At 43.2% G+C, this 24,131-nt stretch overlaps 2 protein-coding genes across 6 annotated transcripts; one reads left to right on the top strand and one right to left on the bottom strand.

The window, feature by feature from the left end:
* Nucleotides 1-645: 645 nt before the first annotated feature.
* NFE2 (nuclear factor, erythroid 2) lies at nt 646-12,626 on the top strand. Of its 2 annotated transcripts, none has more exons than XM_075262913.1 (3): nt 646-1,042; nt 8,961-9,061; nt 11,320-12,626. In XM_075262913.1, exons 2-3 carry the CDS (start codon nt 9,017-9,019, stop codon nt 12,337-12,339), a joined length of 1,065 nt encoding a protein of 354 aa, XP_075119014.1. In that variant the 5' UTR covers nt 646-1,042; nt 8,961-9,016; the 3' UTR covers nt 12,340-12,626. The 2 variants fall into 2 exon arrangements, with proteins under 2 accessions (XP_075119014.1, XP_075119013.1); XM_075262912.1 differs by having other exon boundaries at nt 8,890-9,061.
* A 6,963-nt stretch (nt 12,627-19,589) lies between these two features.
* On the bottom strand, nt 19,590-23,793 carry HNRNPA1 (heterogeneous nuclear ribonucleoprotein A1). Of its 4 annotated transcripts, none has more exons than XM_075265844.1 (10): nt 23,686-23,793; nt 22,780-22,896; nt 21,822-21,968; nt 21,533-21,743; nt 21,350-21,442; nt 20,896-21,015; nt 20,573-20,806; nt 20,333-20,491; nt 20,032-20,091; nt 19,590-19,908 (listed from the first exon to the last, which is right to left on the bottom strand). In XM_075265844.1, the coding sequence occupies exons 1-9, from the start codon at nt 23,698-23,700 to the stop codon at nt 20,036-20,038; spliced, it is 1,152 nt and encodes a 383-aa protein (XP_075121945.1). In that variant the 5' UTR covers nt 23,701-23,793; the 3' UTR covers nt 19,590-19,908; nt 20,032-20,035. The 4 variants fall into 4 exon arrangements, with proteins under 4 accessions (XP_075121945.1, XP_075121942.1, XP_075121944.1 ...); XM_075265841.1 differs by having other exon boundaries at nt 23,671-23,789; XM_075265843.1 differs by having other exon boundaries at nt 20,336-20,491; nt 23,671-23,789.
* Nucleotides 23,794-24,131: the final 338 nt, after the last annotated feature.

The following is a 24,131-nucleotide window of genomic DNA, read 5'->3' as shown; positions in this document are numbered from 1 at the left end:
TTTTCTCTAGCCCCACTGTTTCTAAATAATAATCCTTATCAGTATGCTAATTAGTGTCAAGTGGGTGGTCTCGAGCTGTTTGTTCTAGTCCTGGACCACCCACTGGACAGTAGACAGCATAATTGGGTGCTGAAATGAAAAGCATTGTTTGCCCAAAACCAGAAAGAGCGAGTGAGAAAAATCCAACTGCAGCCAAAGCAGTGGTGCGGCACCTGTGGAAGGAGCTGGAATTGATGGACGTGGTGATAGATCCTCCTTAGGGATACTGAAAATATATATGTTATACATTTGGATCCAAGAATTGCTATTGGTTCATATTTTGATGATTGCCCTCCAGGATATCAGTGAACTTTTGATAACTTTTTTATACGTCACTGCAAGTATCTGTAGTGCATCATATCAAGGCAATGTCTGAATACTGGTCATATAAGGATGATTATTTGCAGCATTACTGCGGCTCTGAACTGCATAGGGGAGCTAACATACAAGTTCTTTTTTATCTGACTTGAACAACTGTCCCTAATCTTTACCCATGGCCCTCAGTTACAGGGAAGGAGGTAGCTGCGATCAGGAGGGTGGGGGAAAGAGGGTGGGGAGAGGATGCCACTGTCTGAAGTTTGTGGTTTTGCAGTAGCAAGTGTGGATAAACAGGGTAGGACTATGTACAGAGGCCACTTCCAGTGATATGACAGGATGGGGACAGGAAGGTAAGAAAAGGAAAAGGAGCGCATGAAAATGTGAGGGAGCACATGCGACAAGGAGACTATGAATTTTAAGGTGAGAAGATGGGTCTTTTAGACAGTGGTCATTGAAACAGGTCTGAAATAAGAAGAGAACAAAGTGGTAGAGATAGGACAGAAGAACCTCAGATGGCTATTCAACATAGAGAACTTGGCATGATCGACACAGAGGAATAGATATTTTTGAAGGCAACCAAGTGATGAGATCTTCTATAGATCTGGAAGAAGATCACAGATTGGACTCTATGAAATCCAGATTTCTACATTGTATACTACATGTGGTCAAGTCAACCGCACATCAGGTAAGACCATGAAGTTAATTTGTTTTTTTACTGCAGATGCTGACAGTATAATACAGGAGATGTGACTCTGTAATTGCTATATGTCAACATATGTATGATCAAATATGTGAGAGTTGTGCTGAGTTGTGGTATGGATTCATTCCAGTTTTGCTTTCAATAATTTTAGCCTATGTTCACACCTGTGCTATAGCTTCAGCAACTATGGAAGTCACGGTGCTGACTTATAACGGGGCCTGTCCAGATTCTGGACAAGTGTCTTCTTCTTTGACCGCAAAAATGGGGCTTAGTTCTGAAGTCAAAAGTGACAGATACTCTCTAGGAACCCCAGGAATGATGTTGTAAATGTATATGTGAACACAGTCTTAAGAACAGTTGTACAGCTTGTGTTAGGAGATCTGTATTGTACTGATATCAGTGACGTTACCTGTGTCACGTCCAAATAAAAGCTGCCGCAAATGCATACATAATATCCTATTTGGGAAGTTAAGGAGGGTTCGCTGTTCAGGATTCTTATTCTTGGCCAGAAAGGAAAGCCTTAACAAAGAGCATCTCTCACTCTGGAGGACCTGTCTTGTCCTACATTATAAAGCCAACCCAATGATTAGCATGGTCACTGTATATTGCTTCATTTGCCCTGTGACGGCACAAGCTATCTGGTCCACAAGGTTGGATCTGCTCTTGTACACCAGAATACTAGCACAGTACATTATAGCTGGAGTTGCTGATGGACAGGGTTATATCATGTTCCCCTTGACCATTTTTGATTGTGAGTGGCATGCCATCAGAAAAGAAGACATAGAAAACCAACCAACGGTTTTACATACTAATGACCAATCTAGAAGATAGGTGACTTGAATTTGATCGTTGGGGATCTGACACTTTAACCTTACACCGATCATCCTATTTGGTTGCCTCCTGGCACTAGATACTACTAAGCTGGAAGCAGCCTTGCTCCTATTACTTAAATAGGAGCAGAGCTACTTTCAGCAAAATTCTTCTCTGTAGCTTCTGGTGCCCTGTTCATGCATCTCCCACTTTTCATGAAGGTGGTGTGCACAGTGTAAACCAACGAAACGTTGCACATTTTTGAGCAAAAATTGGCTTGCACAAAAATTTTTCAACATATTAGTATACTGGCATAGGGAGCAAAATAAATTCCCCCCATTATATATATGTGAAATGGCCAATCTCTTTAATGCTATTGTACATGCCAAGGCATTAGAACAAGATTCAGTGTAGTTAAGAGCAGCCCACAGCCATCAAGGACTTTAAGGCTAAGGCCCCACGGGCTGTAATCGCAGCGCTAAAGCGCTGCGGAAAGAACCGCGGTGTGAACGTACTATGGTTCTTTCAACAGAAAGTTCGCTGAGTTTTCCTCCACGGACTTTCTGTTACAATTATATCTATGGGAAAGCCGCCAGCGTTTCCGTAGATATAATTGACATGCTGTGATTTTCAAAACCGCAACGGTTTTGAAATTCGCAGCGTGTCCGCACTGCGCTTTTTTCCACAAAGTGGGCATGGGATTCGCATGAATTCCATCCCCTTTGCTTGCACTGTAAAACGCCGCGATTTTTCCTGCAGCGTTTCCGCCGCGGGCAAATCGCGGCGTTTACGTCCCGTGGGGCCCCGGCCTAAAGGGGTTATCTGGTTTCTAACACTGATGGCTTATCCTTAGGATAAGTCATCAACATAAGATCTATGGGGGTCCAACACAATGGTTAGAATGTAAAGTCCTGCATTATAATCATTTCGTGTGAAATTAGAGGTACACTTGTAGAAATTTATCAGAACGAAATTTTGGACCTGAAATTAAACTGTTCACATTTACTTCAAAGTCATTCCAGTCTGCTCAACAGTGTCTATTAGGAGAACTAAATGTTTACCTATTAAAGAGGGAGTCTGTCAGCACAAAATTAAGATATAAACTAATCCCAGTGCCTTGTAGGGCTGTCAGCACAGTTTACAATGATGTATTGCTTATTCAGGACAACTGCTCCATTCTTGTAAAAATCTGCTTTTTTTTAAATCCCTGTGCAAATGAGCAGAAAAGAGCTTTATGGGAGTTTTTTTTCCATCAATGAGCTGCATTATTTGCTGCTCCTAACTACTAGTTGACTGACATCTCTTTCCTCAACCTAAGCACACAGTACTAACTGTACTATGCATGTCTGATAATGATACCCTGCACCTTCAGCTGCCCCCATCTGAAGCCCCTTCCTTCACCTCGGGGTGCATAGTATAGTTAGTACTGTAGGCTGAGGAGAGAGATGTCTGTCAACTAGTAGTTAGGATCAGCAGATAGTGAAGCCCATTGATGGAAAGTAACGCCCCGAATGCCATTTTCTGCTCCTTTGCATAGGAATAAAAGGACAATTTTTACAAGAATGAAGCAATGATTCTGAATAAAAAAAATAAATCATGGTAAATTGTGCTGACAGCCCTACAATGTGCTGTGATTAGTTTATTTCTCAATTTAAGACAAAATACACCAAGCTTTATAACGGTTTTTCCCTTTTTTCTGGTTCATAATCCTACATGATTTTTCTTGCACCTATGGTATTGCTATGTGCTATATGTTGTCCCTGTAGCAGATATATTTGCATCCTTCTTAGTCAAGTCTTGAGTGTGTCACAACATTGCTAAAGGGTTATGTAATAACTGAAACCCTTGAATTTCCAGTACAGAGTGCAGGAGACTACATGCTCTAAGGCAGTGTTTCTCAACCTTTTCTCCCCCTCGTGAAAAAGTTCCAACCGAGTGCCCCCAACAGACACTGTGGTGGCCATCATATAACAGATTCTGCTTCTGATCTTAAATGGGAAAGAATAACTAGCACACCAAACATATCCTTTGCCTGTGAGGGCACCTGTGGTAGATGCACACTAAACGTTCTGAGGGCTTTTGTTTCCGACCTGCTTTTTACTCATCAGATCAGAAACTATTTGTCTGTTCAGCACAGACTACCCCCTTAACCCTGACCTAACGTCTTCTGATGCCTGCCATTGCTTGGCAGCCACTGTGTCTCAGTATTTGAAGATGATGAGGGGTTTCGGTGGCACTAACCCTCCAGGAGCCTCAGAACTTGAGCATAAATCTATCACTTCCAGAGCAATGGTTCTCAGCCATGGCCTGTACCCCCAAGACTGCCAAGCGTACCCTCTGGGGTACATGTACCACAGGTTGAGAACCACTGCTCTAAGGTAAATGAAGATGGCCAGTCTCTTATCAGACAAACCACACACAGAGAATATTGACAAAGTTCTAAAAAGGTCAGTAAGTGAAGAATATCCACGTTGCGTAGCAACATCTCTGATACAACCTCAATATAAGTTTATACACCAGTGATATGCATGTCTTTAGATATACTTTAGAGCAGGGGGGGGGGGTCAAATTAATTTTTGCGTGAGGGCCATATCATATTTTTGTCTTTAAAGGGCCATCAGTAGTTGGCAACTGCATATACTGTATAAGTGTAGTTACATTTATAGCTCGTTGAAAGCAACAATAAGGCTGATCTTAACATATACTTATTACACCTACGTAATAGTGTCCTAATTATCTCCCCCTTATAGGTCCCCCCCATAAGTAATAGAGGCCTTTTTGTCCTCCCACATAGATACTGGGATACAGGTAATAGTTCTCCCCACCCTACATCATATTACATCACATACAGTCCAGGTCACCCAACTCAGGTGAATTTCATACTTACCTCTTCTTACTCCAAAGTGCTGATGTGGTGCCCGGTTGTGCACATTTTGTATTTCCCTGTCGGCTACCCTGTTACTTGCTGCAAGCGATACCATAGAGAGGACCACAGCATGGCCAGAAGGACATTTAAAGAGGTACATAGCTGGACGCCACATCAGTGCTTTGCAGGAAAAAGAGTATGGAAGGCCTCATGGAACTTAGTTTCAAGGGTGACCACTGTGACCCCTAGAGCTGTTTGCTCTGTCTTTGGCTGGAAGGTCCACAGTACTCCCCAGCTATACAATACTGCGAACCGTCCGGCTAAAGACACAACAAACTGATGTCATATAGTCTTGGGCTACAGGACACAAAACACAGGGCCAAGGGCCTTGTTTTTGACACCTGTGGTTGAGCATCAATATCAGATGGGTGGGGCCTGTCTACAGGCATCCCCACCAATCAGCTGCGGCATTCAAACAAGCGCTGCAGCCCAGTTAAAGCATGCCATGCACAGCACCGAACATTGCATAGTACTTGTTACTGCAGGTCAGTTACATTATTTGAAAAGGAATGAGCTGCAGCAAGACCGTATGACTACTGAACATGATGTCACTGACCTGAGAAGAGGAAATGGTGGTTGCCTGAGCACAATCTCTTGAGACATCTTGTAGTCAGTGGAGCTGCAACAGGTCTAACCTCCGCCAATCTCATATTGATGACCTATCCTAAGGAAAGGCCATCAATATCATAATCCTGAAAAACCCCTTTAGGCTGAAGCCCCACGTTGCAGAAATGCAGATTTTTTTGTTGCAGATTTTTTCTGAGGTTTTTTGAGCCAAAGCCAGGAGTGGATTGAGCAGAAGGTAGAATTATAAGAGCTTCGTACGTATTTCCCATTCCTTACGTAGGCTTTCCTAGCTTTGGCTCAAAAAAATGCAGCAAAATCTGCAACAAAAGAAGCTGCGTTTCTGTAACGTTGGGCCTCAGCCTTAGACTAGGTGAGATTTCAGCATGGCTCCCTGGCCCTGTCACTAAAACAAGGGAGGGGAGAAAGAGAGGAAATTAGAGCATTGTGGAGCAGAGCAGTTGGGAGAACAGGGGCTGCCCTTGGTGCTCCATGCTATTGATTTACATATTGTAAGATAAATGAATATCTCGGCAACCGATTTTTATGGGTAAAGAGCATAACATTCAGGTGAGTCTGACCTATCTAACTGTATGGGTGGCCTTAATATGCTCCACCCCGGTTGACAGACTCCCATTAAGCAATTATATTATCAGAACCTAATTTACAAAAAAATAATTTGTAATTAAATAATGAAATAATTTATTTGTACAATGGTGCAATAGGTTTCTCCAAATGCTATTAAATCCATGAGGTACAACTAATTCAGAGAGTTCCATAGGTACTATAGCTCTCTTTTGAATAGAGCCGTGGTAATACATGCAATATACCAGTCCATTGAACGTCTATGGGGCTGCTGGAGATAGACAATGGCTGTGTGCAGCTATCCTGTTAGCTCCATGGACCTGCATCATTCAGTTGGGAACATTGGACGGCTGTTTTTGTTATCAATGGAGGTCCCAGTATTCACCCCCCAGGAATCAGACCTATTGCTATCTATCCACTATATAGGTGACATATGCTTTTTCATGTATAAGACTTTTCTGGTAATAACTTTTCTGAACTATGGCCATTAGACTGTCTCAAGATCTGAACCACTAACATTCAATAGAGCGCTCAGCCGACTGCTATTACCTCTGATCCCTTCCTTACACATTGTGAACAGTGTTGCTCTCCCCAGACCTCCTGCGTGACCCCCTCCTTACAGATAGACATCATACAGCATGTTAGCCAGCCTATGTGTCCATATAATTTACCGGCTAGATCAGTGATGGCCAACCTTTTGAGCTCGGTGTGTCAGAATTCATTAAAAAAAAAAGTAGTTCTAATAACAAAAAGTTATATTCAATTGAAGGTTGGTATTTCATACACTTAAAGACCAGTGAAGTCTTGGCAAAGTTAACGCTCTCTGATGGGGTGTTCTCTTCCCCCAGTATTGCTGAGCAATAACTGTGGTGGGTACACTGGCAGCAGGGTGAAATTTTGGTAGCTGCTTTCAGATAATGTCCAGGGTGTAAGGCCTCGTTCACATCTGCGTCTGTATTCAGTCCAGGACAGTCCGCATGAAGACCCCCCCCCGAACGGAATACCGAACACAACTGCAAGCGGTGTGCCAGTGAAAGCACACGGATCCCCATATATTATAATGGGGTCCATGTGCTTGCCTCCAGATCTCTGCAGGGATCATGTGGACAGGAAAGTAGTTCACAATCTACTTTGCTGTCCGCATGATTCGTGCGGGTGGCGCGTGGTAAGCACACCATAGTCTATGGGGTCCGTGTGCTTTCACTGCACACCACTTGCAGTTGCATTCGGTATTCCATTCAGGGGGTCCTCATGCTGATTCCCCGAACGGAATATCGAATGCAGATGTGAACAAAGGGTAAGGAGCACACGCGCATGAGATGACCCTCCTAACCCCTGCAGCCATCTGTCGCTGACAGAACAACTGTGGGACACAGTTCTTGTGTTCCCAGCTTTCTGGGTGCAAATCTGTAATAAATTTAGTGCAGATGGGAGCTCTGGCTTCACTGCTTAACCCTAACACCAACTTCATTAACAGAGGTAAGATGGCCACCATTCGCGCAGCGCTCTCAGCAGGATAGTTGTTCCGCCTCTGGATGCTGTCAGCTTGCTGCATGTCAGCAAAAATGTCTCAGCGTGTCACCTGTGATACATGTGTCATAGGTCAGCCATCAGGGGGCTCGATGATTTAAAGAGGACCTTTCATCAGATCGGGCACAGGCAGTTCCATATACTGCTGGAAAGCTGACAGTGCGCTGAATTCAGCACACTATCGGCTTTCCCGATCTGTGCCCGGTGTAAAGCGCTATCGGTCCCGGTACCGTAGGGCTTTACAGTCAGAAGGGCGTTTCTGACAGTTAGCCAGGGACGCCCTTCTGCCCAGCAGCGCCTATCGCGCTGTACTGTGTGAGCGTGGAGAGAAACGCCCCCTCCCTCTGCTCACACAGCTTGTCCATAGACGAGTATTATTAGGAGGGGAGGGCGCGTTCCTCCCCGCTCACACTGTACAGCGCGATAGGCGCTGCTGGGCAGAAGGACGTCCCTGGCTAACTGTCAGAAACGCCCTTCTGACTGTAAAGCCCTACGGTACCGGGACCGATAGCGCTTTACACCGGGCACAGATCGGGTAAGCCGATAGTGCGCTGAATTCAGCGCACTGTCCGCTTTCCAGCAGTATATAAAACTGCCTGTGCCCGATCTGATGAAACCTCTTTAACAAACCACCTAGATTATTATTATATATACAGTGAGATGACATCTGGGTACAGAGGCCGGCAAACCCGTATCTCCCCTCCGTGTTCCCAGCTTATCAAAATTTCTGCAGTGGCCCCAGACCATAATCATATTGCTACTGCCTGAGACCTATTGCTGGTCTGCATTTGGAACCAAGACACACTCAAAGTCTTCAGATTCAGACCTTTTGGATTAACCTGTACATATAACGCACCTGAACTGAAGATAACTATCAACTTGTGTTTTAGCAATTATATATCATACATAGTACATATGGTTCTCTATTTCCATCATTTTGGAGCAGGAGTACTGCATGTCCCCAGATAAGTTTTATCTACTGCGTGCAGCAAGTGCAGAGGAAGAGAGGGAAGGAAAAAAGGCCTTGAAGGGAAAGTACGCAGCTTGAAATGGAAGACTCAGTTTCAGAATGTACAAAAAGTTAAAAACACATTTGAGTCGGATAAGCGCTGCTTGGCCGAGGTGGAAGACACATGAGAGGTAGTAGTAGGAAATAATGTATTATTTAATTCAGACCATGTTAGATAGATAGATAGATAGATAGATAGATAGATAGATAGATAGATAGATAAAGATAGATAGATAAAGATAGATAGATAAAGATAGATAGATAGATAGATAGATAGATAGATAGATAGATAATATACCAATAAAACTAACAAATAAATAGTGATGTAATAACACATAATGTATAACTTGGGAAATACTCCAAACCTATTTTATATTAATCCCTATTGTTTTGCTTTCCTTTTTTCAGAGTTACAGAGAACTACTGTGAGCTCTCCCTTTTCTGCACTCCCAATATAATGCCTGTATTCCTCAATGTAGAGCCTGGATTTGGAACATTCCTTTCATAAACAAGAGACCAGTGCACCCAAAGAGACATGGATCTCACTTGGCAAGAGATCTTCTCTATCACTGAACTACAGGTTAGTGTATATTGGTCCTCATAGCAATCTTACAAGCTTCGCACTTTTTGTTAAAGAACTTTATCAGTCACATGATTTCTTCTGCCTTATCTTAAAGCAGGGTGTGATAAAGAGAGAGAAGCTGGATTATGTTATATATTGGTTTATATGATTTGAGCAAACAATAGAAAGGCTAGCACATAGATCAGTGAAAGGCCGTGGAGACCCCCCAGGAGGAGAAATGGCCATACGCCCCCCTTTTAAGTACATCAGCATCCTTAGAAAGCAGATGTAGTTGAATAGAACGGTACAGCAGGAAGGCTTTAGCTGCCTGCTCTAGCAGGAAGGCATCAGCTAGTGATGCCTGCCGAAGACCTGCTGCATCGAACTGCAGATAAGAAGTAGGAAGAACTCAGAGCTTTGGGGGACCGAGGATGGGTATTTGGTGTTTTTCATTTCTATAGCACAACTAAAGCGTGGGGTTACTGGGGGACAATATTAGGTGACTGGGGAACTATTACTAATACTGGGGAATTTTAAGTTGTGTGGCAGCTGGTGGGAGACATTTATTTGCCTGGGGGCCACTAGGGGACATTATTACTTGTCTGGGGGCCAGTATTATTGTCTAAGAGCCACTGGGTGGGTCATTATTAGTTGTCTTGGGGTCACTGGGGGACATTATTGCTTATCTGGGGACCACTGGATGGCATTATTACTTGCCTGGGGGCCACTTGAGAGCATTAGCAGGTGCCTGGAGGCCACTGGAGAGCGCTATTACGTTTCTTGGGCCCAATCATATAAACAAATATATATCATAGAGCTCAGCTTGTTTCTATTATATTTTGCACTTAGATATTACCTGTCAGATTCACGCATAATTTAACTGAAAATATCTTTTACAAGCACAAATGACAAACCATAATGCCGATGTAATACAACAGTCTTGTACACTGTATCTACTGGAAAACAAATCCAGATATTCAGGATTATACTATATGACACATCTTGCGATGGGTGCATGGTCTATTACGGATTTAGAAAAATTGTGATCCCCATATGATGGGCTTAATGGATGGGTACAATTTCTGTGTAAAGAACAAAGGCAAATGGAGACTATGTTCATTTCTGTCAGAGAGCCTGTAAGGTGAAGCGTGGGCGGCATTACTTTTCCCATCATAATGTTGTTCTCCTCTGCAGAATGACGAATACCATTATACAGTAGGATAATAAGATGTAACATTTTATTTCACCCTAACTTCCATTAGCAACAGTGTTTGTAAGCCAAGACTGCATAAAAATAAGGTATAAAGGAAAGATCGGCACCTGTTCTGCAGTTTTTAGTAGTACCTGGAGTTCCTGGTTTGGGCTGACCAAGTTACTGATGTGTGAATAAAGCCTCAGACTGAACTGGAATTCTGTAGATTTCACTTATATGAAACCTTATGTAATAAGATCAACTGGAAAGGAGCCTAAATTTTTCTCATTCTGATTAAAAAGCGGTAGAGCCATTTTTCACTGATGTCAAAAACAGACTTAACCAAGGACAACGCTTGCGGTCAGTGAAGAACAATGGCAGCACACGTCCATTAAAACAGATGTATGAATAAGGCTTCATTGTTGTATAGATGTTGCACAAAAGTGGAGCTTTCCTTTAAAGAAGACCTTTCGTGTCCTCGGGCACATGCGGTTTTATATACCGCCAGAAAGCCGACAGTGCTGAATTCAGTGTACTGTCGGCTTTCCCGGAGCAAGAGATATGGGTGCAGTTACCGATACCTCTTCACTGTCAGAAGGGCACTTCTGACAGTCTAGCCGGGTTGTGAAGAACGCCCCTCCTGGCAGTACTCACTCATAGACTAGTACTGGGGGGAGGATCGCGTTCCTCACAGCTTAGCGTCATGGCTGGGGGCTAAGGAACTCCTCTGACAGTACAGAACTATGGACGAGTACTGTCTGGAGGGATGTTCTTCACAGCCCAGCTAGACTGCACCCATATCTCTTGCGCTGCTCCAGCGGCCTCCCCAATCCACCGCTCGGTGCTAAGCCAGTCAAGGACAGCTTGTCCTGGACTGGCTTAGGTAAGCAAAAATGCCACCCTCCCTTGGGCCCTGACATAGCGCCACCTGAAGCGGTCGCTTCAGGTCGCCTCATGGGAGGTACGGCGCTGTAATAACCTCAATGCATCTTATGTTTTTCTGGCAAAATGTTAGTGCGAATGTTTACTAAATTATATTAGCATCCAATTCTAACTGTAAGATTTACCTTCTTTTGTGATCCAGGGTTTGGATTTACACCCAGATTCCCAATATGAAGCTGAGGCTGGATATCAAACACCCATGTTGCCCATTCCAGGATGCAATTTTAATAGTTTTGCAAAAGATGGTACTGTACCAATTGCCAACAACATGCCAATCTGTAATCGATCTTACATGGATTGTCAAGCCCAGAATATGTCTGGCTATGGTCCACCATCATATACAGGAATGTTAATGTCATCAAGTATCTCCCAGATGGGGGCAATAAACCACTGTCCATCAAAGCATATACCATCTAGTACAATGAGTACACCCGGAGACCAGGCAACCATGGTAGAGCCTTACATGGGCAGTGTGAATCCTCTGCACCTTCCCTCCAAAAGCCATGATGATTTTGAATCCGATTCTGGTTTGTCTCTGAACTTCAGCGATGGCGAATCAATAGAAATCGAGAATCTAGATGGCCATAGGCTTCGTCCAGAATACATGGAAATAATTCCACAACATGCCTACCAAAACCAATATCCTATGGCACCAAACCTTACACAACCTGCTATGGAAAACAACATGTGTGAAAGCCAAACCTACTATGGATCACGGACTCAAGAACTTGTCTGCAGTAGGGATGAGCGAAGGGCAGCTGCAATGCAGATCCCATTCCCCACAGACAGGATAGTCAATCTTCCTGTAGAGGATTTTAATGAACTTCTGTCTCGCTACACATTGACTGAATCTCAACTGGCTTTGGTCAGAGACATCCGAAGACGTGGCAAGAATAAAGTAGCTGCTCAGAACTGTCGCAAGCGCAAGATGGAGAACATTGCCATCTTGGAGAAAGAAATTGGGCAGCTCAAGTCAGAACGGGAAGGATTACATAGAGAACGAGAAGAGGTCGAAAGAATCATGTCTGAACTGAAAAACAACATGAAAGTACTTCAGGAAGAAGTTTATAGTGTTTTAAAAAACCAAGACAACCATCACTACCCAGCAGACATTTTGCTTCATCAGACACCAAATAGTCATTTTTCTTTCTCGGTGGCGTAGGATCAATTGTCCATTTTCAGACTGATTTTACTAGATGGAAGGACAAGATGCTGAAAACTTGTAATTTTATTTCTGTACATATCATTGCGTTATGGTGAATGTATACTGGTTTTCAAAACTGCGGCCTATGGCTAATGATTTATTCTCTCATCTTCAGTGACTGTATAAACCAGAGAAGACATAAAGGCAGGAGAGCTCACGTTGCAGTGTGTACGAGCTCAGACTCTGCATAGTAGAACCATTATTAGACATTAATTGCTACTGTGTTTTTCCTTCCCTTATTAAATCTACAGGATAAATGCTTGTGTTTCTATATCATTTCCTAAGCGGGGGGGGGGGGGGGGGGGTCTTATTAGCCTTAAGTTGATAGATTAGACACAAAGTTTGTTCATAAGGTGGACCTGGAGCCCTCTGGTTGTGGCCTGAATTACAGCTGTAGAAGCCAAATTTTTAATAAAACCCAATTATGAAATTAGCCCAAAATATAATATTTGCTGTAAATCTGTATTAATACATACATTTTTAATGTTTTTCACTGTTAAAAGCACCAACAAGATGGTAGTGTTTTTTTTTTTTTTTAACCCATTTCGTGGCATTTTTTGCACCAATTAAAACAATATTGTGTGAGGGAGACCTGACTCGAGACATACAGTATTTGCTTTACTATCAACTTGTAAAATTTGTATTTGAAAGTAATTTGTGTTGGAGACTAATGATAGATTGCTTTATTAAATGAAATTATTTTCAGCTGAAATGTATATGTATCTTACTCTTGGAAAGACGCTAACCTTTGACTGATCAGTAATACAAGATAACAGAATTTGGTAGCTAATTCTCATCGTACATAATCATTTTATGCTACTTAAAGGGATTGTTCCATCTCAAGGATCCTATCTAAACTGCTAGCTTATGTGGACTTGAGACTTTTCCTAAACACATTGCTTCAGCAAAACTGCTTTGTTTGGCCACTATCTGACATTATTCACTTCATTGTTTACACTGTGTTTCCATAACCACAGACCTGGGGATGATTTTATCTCTCCGCCCAGGATAAGTGACATAGCTACTCTCAGGAGGGGAAGGGGAGCTGAGTGCTCGTATTTGAGTTGTTTATATCTCTTTTCCAGTTATCAGTCTGCTAATTGAATTTTGCTGATAAGGGCTGAGACGGGGAGCCCGTTACCCCTGTATGTAAAAACATTCCTAAGTGCCCCTTCACACGGCGTAAGCACGCCGCTTCAAAACAGAGCCCATTGATTTCAATGGGAAGCGCGCGTATATTGGCATGTACGCACGTTTCCCATTGAAATCAATGGACTCTGTTTTGAAGCGCCACGCTCGGACACATGCATACGTGTCTAAATGAGCGGCACGCTTACACCGTGTGAAGGGGCCCTAAAAGGGAGTACATTGCAAGCTGACTCTTGGTCTTGTAGCATGTAAATCTGGGGTTCTCAGCACCTATCAGATCCAGCTCTGCTACATCAGCTTCATATTGTACATCTTCGTGATATTGTGCTAATTTATTTACAACCATCCCTCATTACTAACTGCAAACATATACTGCTATGAAGAGAGCTAGCAGAGCAAGTGAAACCCTGCCCACCAATTCACTGAGAAAACCAGGAAGTGCAAAGCATAGAGCCTGCAAGTTGCTGAACAGGCGTGGTGGGAATACCCCTTTAAAAGGATTGCCCCATCTCAAGGATCATATCTACACTGTTAGCTTATGTAAACTGAAGACTTTTTCTGAATATATTGCTTTAGGGTATGGGGGCACTCGTTCACATTAGGGAGAGTGTTTGCCTACATAGGCAGTACGGAGACTTTCAAGTCATTCCTGCTCTGCTAGGGATTATGGGTAAAAAAAAAATATGCAAATCTGAGTCGTTCATGATGTTAAGGATGCTGCCCTTTATAGGGTGGTGTACAGAGTGCACTCTGTTCTCCTAATTCCATCCAGGAGAATAGATTTGCATATTTTTTTACCTATATTGCTTTAGAAATGCTGCTTTGTTTGCCTATTTGTTCTTCCACCTACTTTTTATAGAGCGTTTCCATGACGCCAGACCCGACGTCACTCACTGCTCTGCTGACAGGACAATCAGTTCAGCTAATTGCAGTTTGCTGATAAAGCTGTGATCTCTATGTAAACATACAGATACAGTGTACAGATACAGTGGGTATGGAAAGTATTCAGACCCCTTTAAATTTTCCTGTTTCATTGCAGTCATTTGCAAAAAAATGTTTATAAAAAAAAGTTAATTTCTCATTAATATATACTCAGTACCCCATCTTGACAGTGCAGGCATCGACCAGGGGCATTAGCGCTGGGTGTCTACAGTATAAAACAGTTAAACACCCAGCGTCCACTGTAGTAGTACAGCAGATGTTAGGAAGGGGTTAAGTGCGAGCCTGTCTGGATGTATGATGTGGGTGACAGGGAAAAGGTTAAAAAGCTATACCAGGAGTCATAAAAGCTTTTAACTGTGGAATATTACAAGTACACATTTTGACTGATCTTTATGTAACTACCGATGCCTTTAGATGCTCTTCAGCAGCAAACATGTCCCCCCCCCCTTCCACCACCATTTAGAAGCATCTAAAAGTATGACAAAATACAGACAACTGATGTTAAAAAAATTAAAAAGTTTAATTAAAAAAATGAATAAAAAAAAAAGTATTCTTGAATGAAGTAGGTTAACCAAGTTCATATCACCTGCAAAGAAAGTGGGAAAGGGATTAGACTTTGTATATATGTAACATGGGTCTTACATTTACTTATTTGTATAAACCGGCAAGGATTCTGCAATAGGTGACTCCAAAAGTATTAAGTGCAACTAAGAAGGAATGGCCATCAGCTACTAGGTATTAGACCAAACATTAGCGTATAAGCTTTATATTTCATTTAATAATCCTGATACAATAGACAGTTTCCGAGTTTGCAATCCAGAGAGACACCCCTTTCTGAACTCATCAGGCCATTTTCCTGCTCCACCTCCCCTTTGCTGAGGCAAAGATCAAACCTGCACTGGAGTGTTTTGGAGACGACCACAGAAGCCACCAGAAATCAGCAGAGCAAAGTCCTGCACGGAGGAATACTCGACTGTTTCAGCATAAAAACCAGCAGGTTATAGTCCATGAGGTCCATCTCTCCATTCAGATACTCCGGTGCACCCAGACTGAGCCATGTGCAGATGTAAACTTAGCCCTAAATTCTTATCACTGGCATCCACTGCTTTATCCATCTTAGACTAACATGACTCGAGGCTATGGTGGAGTGGAAGTGGGTAGAAAATGAAGGAAATTAAAGAACCAGGCTAAGAAGGTTTCACTTTAGCATCATATCCAAAGAACTATCCTCACATTATTACTTTATATGGCCTGCATGATCAGGTAACAGTGAGAATTACACAGCAGATTCTTCTCTACTCACTAACCCAGATCTACCATTGCATCTACAAAGTGGCCAGAGATATTCATCAATGTTTTTGGCACCATGGTTCCCTGCCCCCACTGTGCAGCACCTAAGCTCCACCCAACAGTTTGGATAAATGCAAATTAGACATTTAACCTGCAGGAGGACCCTATGAAATAAAGCAAACTATAAGTCATAGGCTAGGCTCAGGTAGCAAGCTGTCAAAGTCACCTAAAACCTGCAAGCCTAGCTTATTCATCTGACAATTTCAGTTAAAAGCAGCAGACACTAGAAAACCTTAATGGGTCACTTGGGTTCTGCTAGAACCAAGTAAAGGATTCGGTTTTCACGTCTTGTTGTATGAACTGAAAACCACACATATATGGAGCTTGCTATAATAGACGGAAGTAGGGTTACGCCTCAAACTAGTATGCTTTAACATCTAGTAGGGCCAGTCATACGACTAGGCCATCAATGTTACTAGATACAAGTGACAGTACCTTGGGGCGAGTTTATCTCTAGTTATCTTACACTGGTATCATCACTAAGAACTCACCATAAAACCCATAAACCACAGTGTCTAACGTCCAGCACTGTAGTGTCATGTCAGAAGCATGCCGAGTCCTCAGCCTGAGTAGTCACCTGTGAGCCAATACAAGGAACAGATTTACATTTCATATACTCATGCCCATACAGAGTAATGTTACAACAACTCGAGACTAGATTCGCAGATTGAAGGTCCATCCTAGAGCTGGGTGGTACGCGTCCAGCTCTCCTTAAGACAACCCCATAAACTTCAGGGGAAAAAAAAAAAAAAAAAAATCCTGTTAATTTTTTGGGAATCACAAGTTGTTGTAGGACTGCTGATAAAGGACTTCCCATACTTGTGATTGTCTGGAGAGTATAGAGTCAATGACTCCATACCATCTATAGATCTTGCGAGGCTTGGGTGACGTAGCGCTTTACTGCAGGTGGTTATAATTGCAGTAGTAAGCAGCACATGTATGTAATGAGCATTAAAGGGAAAAAAAAAAAACTATTGAATTCCTGCTTGTTAGCAAACAGATGATGCTGGGTTAGAGTTACAGTTAGAGTCTCAGTTGTTCAGGTCTATATGGGAACCTGAAAGAGGTCTCACTAAATAAGCAGTTACCTCACAGGCAGATTCTAATGGGGCAACACTGATATTATATGGAAACCAGCAGAGAACTTCTCCATGTGAAACTTCTCTCCACTGAGTATAGACTGAATTGGCAGCAGATGTGAACCTAGTCTTAGATGCATAGTAACATGTTCTACTATTACAACTGCATGCAATCCATGACCCCCCCCCCCTCAAAATCCTCTATGTAAAAGCCTAAAAGTCCAAGCCTTCAAAACAGAGTGCCAAATAAAAATTATACTAAAAACCTGCTGCTAGAGGCAGAGGGGATGAGGAAAATAGAATGAGCTAAAGTAGTATCTTCCTTACAAGATCAACTGCATGTACCAAGCCACCAGCATAGACATTGCTGCTGCTGCAAATCAGGGCTCAGTCCATTTTCTCTTCCAACCTACGTACCTAGAGCAGTACAACTTTCACAATGTCATTTTCAAAGTCTAACCAGTTCATCTATAAAGTGATATTCTCATGAGATAAGAATACCAGTCTCCAACTCTGCATTTAGTTGCCTCCATAAGTCCTGAGCATAGTAGTTGGAAGCCCCATGCAAGCAAAGGGGAATTATGAAGATAGTGTGACCCACTGTACCGAGTCCTGTTTGTCTACAGATACGATTTAGATCTTAAGACGTCCCAAAAACTTGGGACAGATGGGAGAGTGGTTGCAGAATAAGACTATGCACAGTAGTTAGACATATACATTGCGTTTAAGATGGATCTAAGAAAATAAAAGTATATGTAATATATATATTTATATATTATAGGAGCCAGTCAGGTCCAAGGGCTGTACATAGTATATAAGACATTTATAGCAGTCTGTTGTGCATTTGCGTAATTGTGTGAAGTTACATGATAAGAGTAGTCAGAAAGGAGGTAAATGCTACTCAGAACGCTTCTTCCCTCCAGGTACCGATATTTCTTTCATACAAGAATCACTGGACTCCTTGCTGACCAAATGCTGCAAACTTAAGTGTTAAAAACCTCTTCACAAATAGGACCAAGTGACAGATCACCGAATTCAACGTGTACATAACTATTTTGTACAGATCTTGAACCTGAGTGGTTTCCAAAAACTTGTATTTTTTAGTATTAGGTTCTGATTTTGTCTAGGCCTTTTGCCTCTATGGAGGAGAACATTGGCAACAGTTAAATAAGTCAGCTTACCTGGCCTCTAAATCACGCACCCTGCAAAGCCGATGTCACAAAATAGTACATGACATAAGAAAAGTCTGTTCTTACCTACAAGCAAGGTAACAAAACTGCCCCTTCTGGCTGGTACTGCATTCTAGGCTTAACATGAAGGCTCTGTACTCTGGTCTGACTCCTTCCGATGTGCTGAGGAATTCCCTTCATCTTGCTAGTTGTAAAAGTGTCAGCTTATCTTACTGGATGTCAGCTAGGCTTAGCTGGAGAGTACATCTTTCTTGCTAGCCGTCTCTGGACTCATTAGCTATTGTAGCTCAGTTCCTGAACTGTCTTCATCTTCCAGTGCCAAGCTAGCTCACCTTGTACATAGGTCTAGCTTTCTTTGCCTGCTGGACATTAACACCTTCAAGAAGAACCAACTCAAAAATTGAGGTTCACAAGAGCACTACCCCATTGCTGCGCTGTCACCAGCAGCTTTAGTTACTAACCTCAAAGCCTTCTCTTGACCCATATGAAACATTGAGAGCTTTGGCTGTCAGATCACATCTTCAGTGATGTTTGACTAGAATATACAGTTCTCCAGTGCAACTGTGCGTTTAGGTGAAATTCTCCTTTATGGCCGTGACCCTTGCGAGTAAGGTAACTAAGAAGGTAGCCGCCTTTTGTTGGCTGAGAGTCAATTTGCATACATTTCTCCCAGGGAACCTCACCCATCTGTTAACTGGAATTCGCTGCAAGTAGAAGTCTCATCCCCGGGGGCAAGTAAAGAGAAAAATCCACTTTTGCATTTGCAAAGTTTACATAACTAAAGTTCGTCCTTACAGGTATAGCACCCCATTTACAGGATTTAAACGGGTTTGCAATTCAAAAAGAAAAGGCCTACTCTCAGAATAGGCCATCAATATTAGATGGGAGCGTAGAATCGACCCCTGCCCTCTAAACAAGCAGCTGTTTGAAGGGGTGCAAGCTCTATGGCCTATTCAAATAACTTCATATGCACACAGGGCTAGACTCCACTGATCTAATACTCTGAGGTCTCAGTGTTAGGTCATTGGAGGAAGAATTAAAAAAAATAAAAGTGTACTAGTTTTAATTCTATAGAGCGCTGGTGGCACAGCTATTAAAAATTAGGATTGCCAAGCTCTTAATTTTGAGCCATGAAAGGTCACATGCACAAGAAATTAAACCCCAGTCAGTGACAGGCAGACTTCAGTCTAAATTCTAGTTCTCGCACAAGCTCTAACAAACCCGATGGGACACCTGCCTAGAATCCCACTACAAGTGTCATGACAGTGACAATTTAGCAAAAGAGCCTCAATCTCAGAGGAAGGGGAGAAGAATTATTTTTTAAATAATATTTAGGCCATTTTGTTAATTCTATTTGCACGTAAGCCAAAGTTGACGAACTGCATTCTGAGACCAGTGTGGAATGCCACTCCAATGCAGACTACAGATCTTATATCCTCATTTCAAGCTGAGATTCCACCCCCCCCCCCTACAAAAAAGGAAGGTCTTAAATACAGACTTCTAAAAAAGGACACATTTATTAAGTCATGACAGTTTACAGTTTGAACAGCCAAAAAAAAAAAGAATTTTTTTTAATATAAAAGTCCTATACAATAAAACCCACTCCTAGGAATGCTTGACACTTTCACAAAAACTCAAAAGTCTTCATAATTAAATCATGAATAGTCCTGTGTTTTCCTCACACGTAATTCTGATTTGCTAACATTTCTTCATGTAGCAGCTATGCCCTGCCACAACTGTTTGGCTGAATTCAACTTGTGTAGTAACCTGTCGCTTGCCTGGCTTTCCTCTCTTTCCTTTCCTCTAAGCATAGTTTCCTGTTGAATAATATGGGACAAGTATGTTAATCTACACATACTGTGACATCCGAAATGTAAAGGCAGTTTCCTATTCTGCACAAAGCAACATGAAGCAGCTGATAAAATTGCTTGGACACATACCTCATTAGAACCGTCTGCCGCTTCCATAGTTGCCGCTTCCACTGCCACCACCATAGCCACCTAGAGCAAAGCAATAGTTTAAGATAAAATATCTTCCTGCAAGAATCTCAGAACTAGCACAAGGAGTGAAGAGGTCAGTGATCATTAAGCCATAGCATTCCTACTACAAAGCACTGACTGCACAATGGCCTACATCAGACAGGAGCAGAAAAGGTCTTCTCAGCCAGTGTCAAGAAGGAACACGGAGCAGAGATCTAGCAGCAAAGTACACCCCTTTAACAGGAAACACAGCATTACTTACCACCGCCGCCACCACCACCACCATAAGGTCCAGAGTTCCTTCCACTGTAGTTTCCTCCTTTCATGGGTCCAAAGTTGGAAGATGACTGGTTATTGTAGTTACCAAAGTCATTGTAACCACCACCGCCTCCTCCACCTCCGCTGTTGCCTCCAAAGTTACCTAAAACAAGACAAGCAGTTTAAGAATCCCAGAGAGCACCATCTCTGACACCACATTTAAAACGTCAGAACATCCACTTACCATTGCCTCCACCAAATCCACTGCCACCTCCGCCGCCATTGTTGTAGCCATCATAACCGCCGCCTCCACCGCCATTTCCTCCATATCCACCACCCTGGCCTCCTCCATAACCTTGGTTTCCACCATATCCACGGCTACCACCATAAGGTGGGTTATTGCCATAACCATCATTGTTGTTATTGAACCCATTGTTGTAGCTATCTCCTCCATATCCACCACGGCCACCAAAGCCACCTAGTGAGAAAAGATTGTGATTAGATTACATGGTCTTGATGTGAGGTTTTTTTTGGAGGGTGGGGGTTTGGAGATATTCTAATACTTACCACCACCACCGCCTCCTCCTCTACCACCGAAGTTGCCTCCACGTCCTCCTCCATAGTTGTCATTTCCACCAAAGCCACCACGTCCACCGAAGTTTCCTCCTCCTCCGCCACCACCACGTCCTAAAATAAATAAATCATTTATATGTTCGCTCACTGACCATCTCCATTACAGTGCTCAGTTGGGCTGCCAACCAGACACTTATCAATCAAGCTATGGCTAACTAAGAATGCTTTGTGGGAAAACTCCTTGGACAGCGACTTAGACTCTCTTGACTCCTCTACAGTGATCTTTCTAAATACAAGATAGCAGTGAGATTCTAATGCAACACTAGTTACACTGCTGAAATAACTCAGCATATTATGTGGTGCCTGTTCAGATGCCTGGGATTAGAAATATTCTCTTCCACAGAAATCACATCCATAAAATGGCAATTCTAACCGAGCAGAAACTCACCTCTTTGGCTGGCAGATGCTACTGCCATTTCTTGCTTGGACAGTGCCTTTCTTACTTCACAGTTGTGATCATTGACCGTGTGATATTTCTGAACTAAGATGACAGAAGGTGGGGTTAGAATGCAAATAGAGCAAAAAAACAAAAAAACAAACACCCCACACCAAACTAAAAAGTTGCACTTACTAACAATCTTGTCAACTGAATCGTGGTCCTCAAATGTAATAAAAGCAAATCCCCTTTTCTTGCCATTGGCCCGATCTGTCATTATCTCTACCACTTCAATCTTTCCATACTTCTCAAAATAGTCCCTCAAATGATGTTCTTCTGTGTCCTCTTTTATACCCCCAACAAAGATTTTCTTAACTGTGAGGTGCGCTCCAGGTCTTTGAGAGTCCTAAAAAAAAAATCAATGAGTTGTTAGAGCAAGCACTAGGAGATCCAAGCCAGAAATACAAACAGAAAGCACAATTACCTCTCTGGAGACGGCACGTTTGGGTTCCACTACACGGCCATCTACCCGGTGAGGTCTGGCATCCATAGCGGCATCAACTTCTGATGCTGAAGAATATGTGACAAAGCCAAAACCACGGGATCGTTTTGTACCGGGATCTCTCATGACCTAAAATAAATGTATAGGGAAATTAAAAAGTCCAGACAAGTTTTGAAGAGTTTTCCGACATAAAAAGACTAGGGACTCCAATGCTTCAGGATAGGTAACCAAAGATTAGTAGGTGCTTAACAGCTGGGACCCCCAGAATCACCTGTTTGAGGTGACACAACAGGCCATGTGAGACCCTGTTCGTTGGTCACAGAAAACAGTCACAGCTCAGTTCCATTCAAGTGATTGTGGCTCAGCTGTAATAGACACAGTGTACAGTATTGAGCCTGGCTTTGTGGCAAGAATCTTCCAAACTCCGCAGTCTCTTCATACAGAGCAGCCTTAGTGCCGGACCACCACCAATCCTCAAGTGATTCTAAGGACTGAGTTTTCAACTGACAAGCCCCCAAAACCCACTTTTAAAGAATCATAATTAAAGCTCTAGAGGTGGGTGCTTAGTTTGAGCCCCTGTACCCTCCATGTATTAGGCGGGGGATATGGGTAAGAGCATCCAGAAGCTTTACAGACAGCCCAATGATTCTACTGACTAGAGTATTCCTTTGCTGATCGTATTTGATGGAGAAAAGCTGCCCGCCCATTTTCTACAGGCTTCTAACTGTAGTCAGAGATATGACAGCAGCCATAGGAACACACAGGAGAAGCATCTTCGGGAACTTGGAGAAATCCCTAAACATCCCAAGATGGCCACCTACATCCAGACAGGGCTGGCTATACTTGGTCACTCTCCAGTATCAGGGGAAGAGGTTAGTATGGGCTAGGCTCATATCTATGGACACACATACTGTATTCCACCATTGCTGAGGTCACTTACCACACAGTCTGTCAGGGTTCCCCATTGTTCAAAATGGTTGCGGAGACTTTCGTCTGTAGTCTCAAAGCTTAAACCGCCAATGAAGAGCTTGCGGAGCTGTTCCGGCTCTTTAGGCGACTGAAATGAAAAAAAAAACAAAAACCATACGTTGCACTCTATATACACACACAAAAAAAAACCCACACCAAACAACCAATCTGGACATTTTCATATAAAAAAAAAAAAAAAAAAAAAAAAAAAAAAAGTGATGTGATTTATATATTAGGGATTGCCGGTGGCATAACTAAAGTCTTGTAGGTCCTCAGTGCAATCTATTGTCCGGGGCCCCTACCTCATTCCTGCAGCTAATTCTTGTTATGGGTACTAAGGAGTTCATTCACCCTTAGTGTGGTTCGGGTAATCTGTGGGTCTCCTTGTGGATAGGCCCAGACGGAAGCTGCACTCTGAATACTGATGCCAGTGCTTATGGGCCCCCTAAGGCTCCTGGGCACCCTCTGACGTTACTCCCCTGCGGACCGCTCTCCGCCGGGCCTAGTACAGTAGGTCCCCCGAGCCTGACTAAAGAGGTGTCCATACAGTATAAGACGAGACAAGGCCGCTGATACAGCCGAGAGTCAGGCCTCAGCACACGTGGAGAAGACTAGGCCGCACAAGATGGCGGCGGACAAAGCCGGCCTACAACCCTGCTGACTCATTCACCCTGCATATTCACTCCGCGACCGCGTAAACAATCGGCCGATTTACGGACCATAACGTGCACCGCCCACAAAACGGATACATAAAAAACGGCGCAACTAACAAGAGCTACGAAAGGAAGAGCATAAAAGGTGAAAATCTCCCCCGTCACCGTGTATATAATAGACTGAGAGCGCTATCCGCGCATATAATTACCTCAAAGTCCCTCACCTCTGACTTATGCATGATGCCGGGCCGCGATGTGTCGTCCTCGGCGCCGCTGACCAGAAAGAGACGACACCTCCTAGTTTCGATGCTAAAGACCAGACAAAAACCCACTTATTTAGCCTGCCTGGACACGCCCACGGGCCTTCCCATTGGACATTTTCGATTTCCGCCGCTTGTGAATGGCTAAAGCGAAACGCCATCTCTGTCTGTGATTGGCGGAGCAGCGGATACCCGCCCCTTCCCTGCGGTCAAAAGGACGTTAATCACGCCCACTTATGCCTCGCAGTCTGATTGGTCCAGTGACGTGTCAGTCAATGTTTATTCGTTCGGCTTTTGTGTGCTATAGGGCGCAGAGTGAGACTTTCGCTAAGTATGTCTGGCATTCCCGCCGCGGGGTGTCCTGTCAGGGCCCTGTACAATACATCCGGGCGGTGGGAGCCTTCCTGCAT

The sequence above is a fragment of the Leptodactylus fuscus genome, chromosome 2, assembly GCF_031893055.1.
Source record: "Leptodactylus fuscus isolate aLepFus1 chromosome 2, aLepFus1.hap2, whole genome shotgun sequence".
Taxonomy (NCBI): domain Eukaryota; kingdom Metazoa; phylum Chordata; class Amphibia; order Anura; family Leptodactylidae; genus Leptodactylus; species Leptodactylus fuscus.
Note: the sequence above shows the minus strand (reverse complement) of the source record. Positions and strands in the feature narration are given on the sequence as shown.